Source organism: Trametes versicolor, assembly GCF_000271585.1.
Source record: "Trametes versicolor FP-101664 SS1 unplaced genomic scaffold TRAVEscaffold_11, whole genome shotgun sequence".
Classification (NCBI taxonomy): Eukaryota; Fungi; Basidiomycota; class Agaricomycetes; order Polyporales; family Polyporaceae; genus Trametes; species Trametes versicolor.
In genome coordinates this window covers 1,107,310-1,111,090 of record NW_007360331.1, presented here as the reverse complement: position 1 = coordinate 1,111,090, position 3,781 = coordinate 1,107,310, and the positions used below count along the sequence as shown (strand labels likewise).

General features: G+C 54.9%; 2 protein-coding genes across 2 annotated transcripts; both read right to left on the bottom strand.

Moving 5' to 3' along the window:
• Positions 1-73: 73 nt before the first annotated feature.
• On the bottom strand, positions 74-980 carry TRAVEDRAFT_132197 (uncharacterized protein; the record flags this gene model as incomplete). Its single annotated transcript, XM_008044880.1, has 2 exons — positions 74-835; positions 900-980. The coding sequence occupies 2 exons, from the start codon at positions 978-980 to the stop codon at positions 74-76; spliced, it is 843 nt and encodes a 280-aa protein (XP_008043071.1).
• A 2,194-nt stretch (positions 981-3,174) lies between these two features.
• On the bottom strand, positions 3,175-3,781 carry TRAVEDRAFT_132828 (cytochrome P450; the record flags this gene model as incomplete). The annotated part of the gene is made up of 3 exons (XM_008044879.1): positions 3,175-3,343; positions 3,412-3,625; positions 3,682-3,781. Coding segments are annotated over 3 exons (483 nt in total), but the record flags the coding sequence as incomplete, so codon positions are not given.

Below are 3,781 nucleotides of genomic sequence, written 5' to 3'. Positions count from 1 at the left end.
CACTGAAGAGCCGACAATACGCAGGGAGCGCGTGTGCGGTAGACAGCCAGACCTGCGGATATGATAATCGCAGTTAGTCCGATTCATCACGGAAAACAATTGGAGAGACCGCACGCACGTTGTACCAGTAAAAGGCCACCTGATACTCATGTATCGTCTTCCCCTTGAGATAGAGCACACCCACATACACCGAAAGCGCGGTGACAGCCGCACCCGCCACGATGCTAAGGCCCCAGAACACGGAGAGCCCGACCGACCAGAGCACCAGCGGCACGATCACCGTCCAGCGCGCAGCGGCCCCGAAGACGATCGGGATCGTTTGCCGGCCGATGGCTCGGTCGCCGTCAACGTCCTTGAAGTCCTGCGTGTGGATCGTCGTCGCGAAGATGCCCGTGCTCGCGAGAACGGAGCAGAGCGCAATCCCGTCCAGACGCGTAGGGTCCGATCCAGCGACAAGCGTCGCGCCGACCTCGAACGACGCGAACCCAAGCGCGTTCACGACGTTGCGGATCGCATAGTGCCGGCGGTGCGTAGTAAGCTCGTTGTAGAGGAGCGTGAGGAATACGAGCGCCGCACTCGCATAGACTGTCTGTGCGCTGTAGAGCGCGGAGAGACGCAGGCAGACGGGGACGATGGCCCAGCGGAGGAAACGAGCCTGCGCGAGGGTGATGCGCTTGGCGGGGAGGGGGCGGTCGCGCTTGTTCTGCGCATCCTCCTCTGGATCCATACACTGGTTCGAGAGGTCGAACTGAAGGAGATGAAGCCAAACCCAGAAGACTATATGTGGGACGCGGAGGATGCCCGCTACGGGAGCAGATGCGATTGCGAGGGAGGACTGTGGCACATCTGTTATTAACAAGCTGTCCCGAGTATGACGAGTATATCCCACTCCGACTCACAACGGGGACGACAGTGGTCTTGAGATCGGACTTTGTGAAGAGGAAGAGTGTGTATAGGAAGTAGTGGACGCGGCGTAGCATATGCACGGCCCCTCCAAGGGGGATAGAGAAAGAGTAGGTCGAGGTCGAGGCCATGGAGTGAGGCAGCGGAATGAATGTCGGTAGGGATTTGCATTGTTTTGGCCTTCTGAGGCGAGTACTTAACCTCAGGCGGAGGTCGCGCCGCTCGCCCTAATTGGAGAGGCCAGTATGTTCTGAGATAATCCACGCACGATGCATTTTTCATTGCTTTAAAGCACATGGATATCGCCCGACTCCCGCGCCTGGTATTCGTCCCGAAGAACGACAAGTTGCAGATCGATGTGCTGTCCTTGAGATTCCGGGGTTCCAGCTACGTTGCCACGGTTGTTTTCGGGGTATAAACGCCGACCCTAGATTTGGACGCTCGTTTCTGCTAAAAAGGTCAATCAGATGCCATGACCCGGGGCAGGACGCGAGTGTGCCAAAAGTTTCGAGCACGATGAACAGGAAACCCGAAATCGTGGAAAACACATGAGCTCAGCACGTTATAACCATGCTGTCGTGGCAGAAAGCTTGATGACTCGGACTTGGCCACTTCATCTCTGTCTACAGGAGCCTGTACTCAGCCGTCCTGACCTACATAGGTTTTGAATGATTACCATATAGAACAACCTCCAACTGCGCGGCATAGAAAACTTCATAGAATGCGTCTGCCACCAAGTACCGTCACTGACGATGATACCAAAGTCGCCCGTCGTAGGCTCGGGGCAGTTTGATAGCGGAGCGGGTAAGCAGTAGGCATTTGAGAATTGACGAGGTATACACATTTACCATTACGTCCTGCACTTCGAAGGGGTAGGTAGCATATTGAGGCATTAGGAGGATGTGGAGGAGGAAGATGCCCGGGAGGGGCTCCTAGCGCTCAGCGCTCGGCGACGACAAACGCCTGTTCGGCCATATTCGGCCATCGGCCATACCAGGTACCGCCGGGTCTCTGTCTCTTGGCGCCCGTACGTCTTGCATCCACTCCTCCACTACCATAACTGCCACTAGTGCGCTCAGTACTTGCAGGTCGAGTCAAAGGAGCACTTGAAAGTCAGGTAGACTGCTTTATTTTCCTCGGCAATTGCGTACCAATAACACGTCTCTAATTAAGCGCTTAAGTTCGTAGGGTTCGGTGCGTGCATGCACTGGTATGTCTAGTACTTATCTACCTCCACCGAATTGCGCTTCTTATGCTATGCTCCCCTTGTAACGCTCTATACCACGCAAATAGTCGGAACGCGTAGCATGGCAATGTACGGGTCGCTTGAGGGTACTTCGTCATCTCTGTGGATACGGTAAGCACAGTGACTTCGCCGTGGCACGCAAATGGGTCTTCCATAGCTGAACTTGGCGATCCAGCACTGACATGCCAATGCAGTTACTCACTGTGGGCGTATAAATATACCACACATACCGCAAACCTCGGGTGGATCATTCGGAGTGGCGAACATCTGTTATGATACCGGCGACACGACGTTCATCTGCGAGATGGTCGATGACTTGGAGTCGCGACAGCGTATGTTGGTTCCATGTTGGATCCGCTTTACAGCCACGCAGAGATTTCCCAATCTGCTGGCTCGATCTACGAACTTGCCGCGTATGCCACCGAAGGGAAAGGTAGTTCGAATTCCTGTCTGACAGTTACCCCTGACGGGTTGGGCAAGCGTCGTACTCAGGTACCTACGGAGCGCATCTCTCTTGCGACTCCGACAATCATCTTGGAGAAAACGGGGAGAAACACTAAGGTTCTGCCTCTCCAGTTACAGGTAATTGTGCCCTCGTATCCAGTCATGAGCGTTTTTTTGAACATCTGAACCCTCGGACACGGGGCTATATTGTTGGTTTCGGGTAGCCTGATTGACTTTCGCGTGTCAAGCCCCTCCAAATTTACAACGCGCGCCCCGATGCTCACGCGGAGGGTCTGTGGTACCCCTACTCTTCTCGCCGTTCTAGAAACTGATGTTCAGATAACCGTCCTGCCTCTGGCACAAATCTGATTCTTGTGCCTTGCAGCTACACAGACGATGCTGAGGCGGAAGTAGACCCCATACGGATGCGAGTTCTTCACCGTTCCTCACGTGCATCAGTACGGCGGGCTGTCTCATGGTAGACATGATTGCCCCATTGATGAGACCTCAAGTTGTCGCCACCGTCTCACGGACTGGATATTCGCTCACCTTGCGGGCCGTAGTTACGCGACTTGCGTCAGTCAATCGATACGGCAGAGCTTCTGGGAGAAGATGCACGATGTGACCTCAGATACGAACTCGACCTTCGGCGGTGTATCACCGACGGGGAATATCACCGTCATGACAGCGAGGAACTGCGCGACGGTGAGCCACGTTGAGTCATCTACGAGGAGCTTTCCCTGGCACACGCTGTAGACAAGTTTCATGTCAAACCTTCCTTCAGGAAGACGGCGGAGTGAAAGAAGAGAAGGACGCACCGTTTACCGAAGCCGAAAACGTATCGGCTCGGGTCGTTTGTGCTGCAGTCGAGGGTGCTGTCCGCGGTGACGTATCGCTTGGGCTTGAATCCGGACGGGTCTGGATACCTTGCTGGGTCGTACGTAATCCCCCAGACGTTGTCCATCACGATAGACCCCTTCGAGATGTGGTAACCCCAGTATACGTCGTCCTCTTTCAGCAGATGCGGGATCCCTGTCAGGTCGTACACTCCGTCAGAATTCTACCGGTGACACAGAGAATGTGAGGACGAAGAGCCAAAACGCCGGTGGGCGCTGGTGGGTGCCACCGCACGATCTCTTTTATGATCTTAGTCACATACGGCAGGCGGTCCCGGTCTGTAAAGTTGGG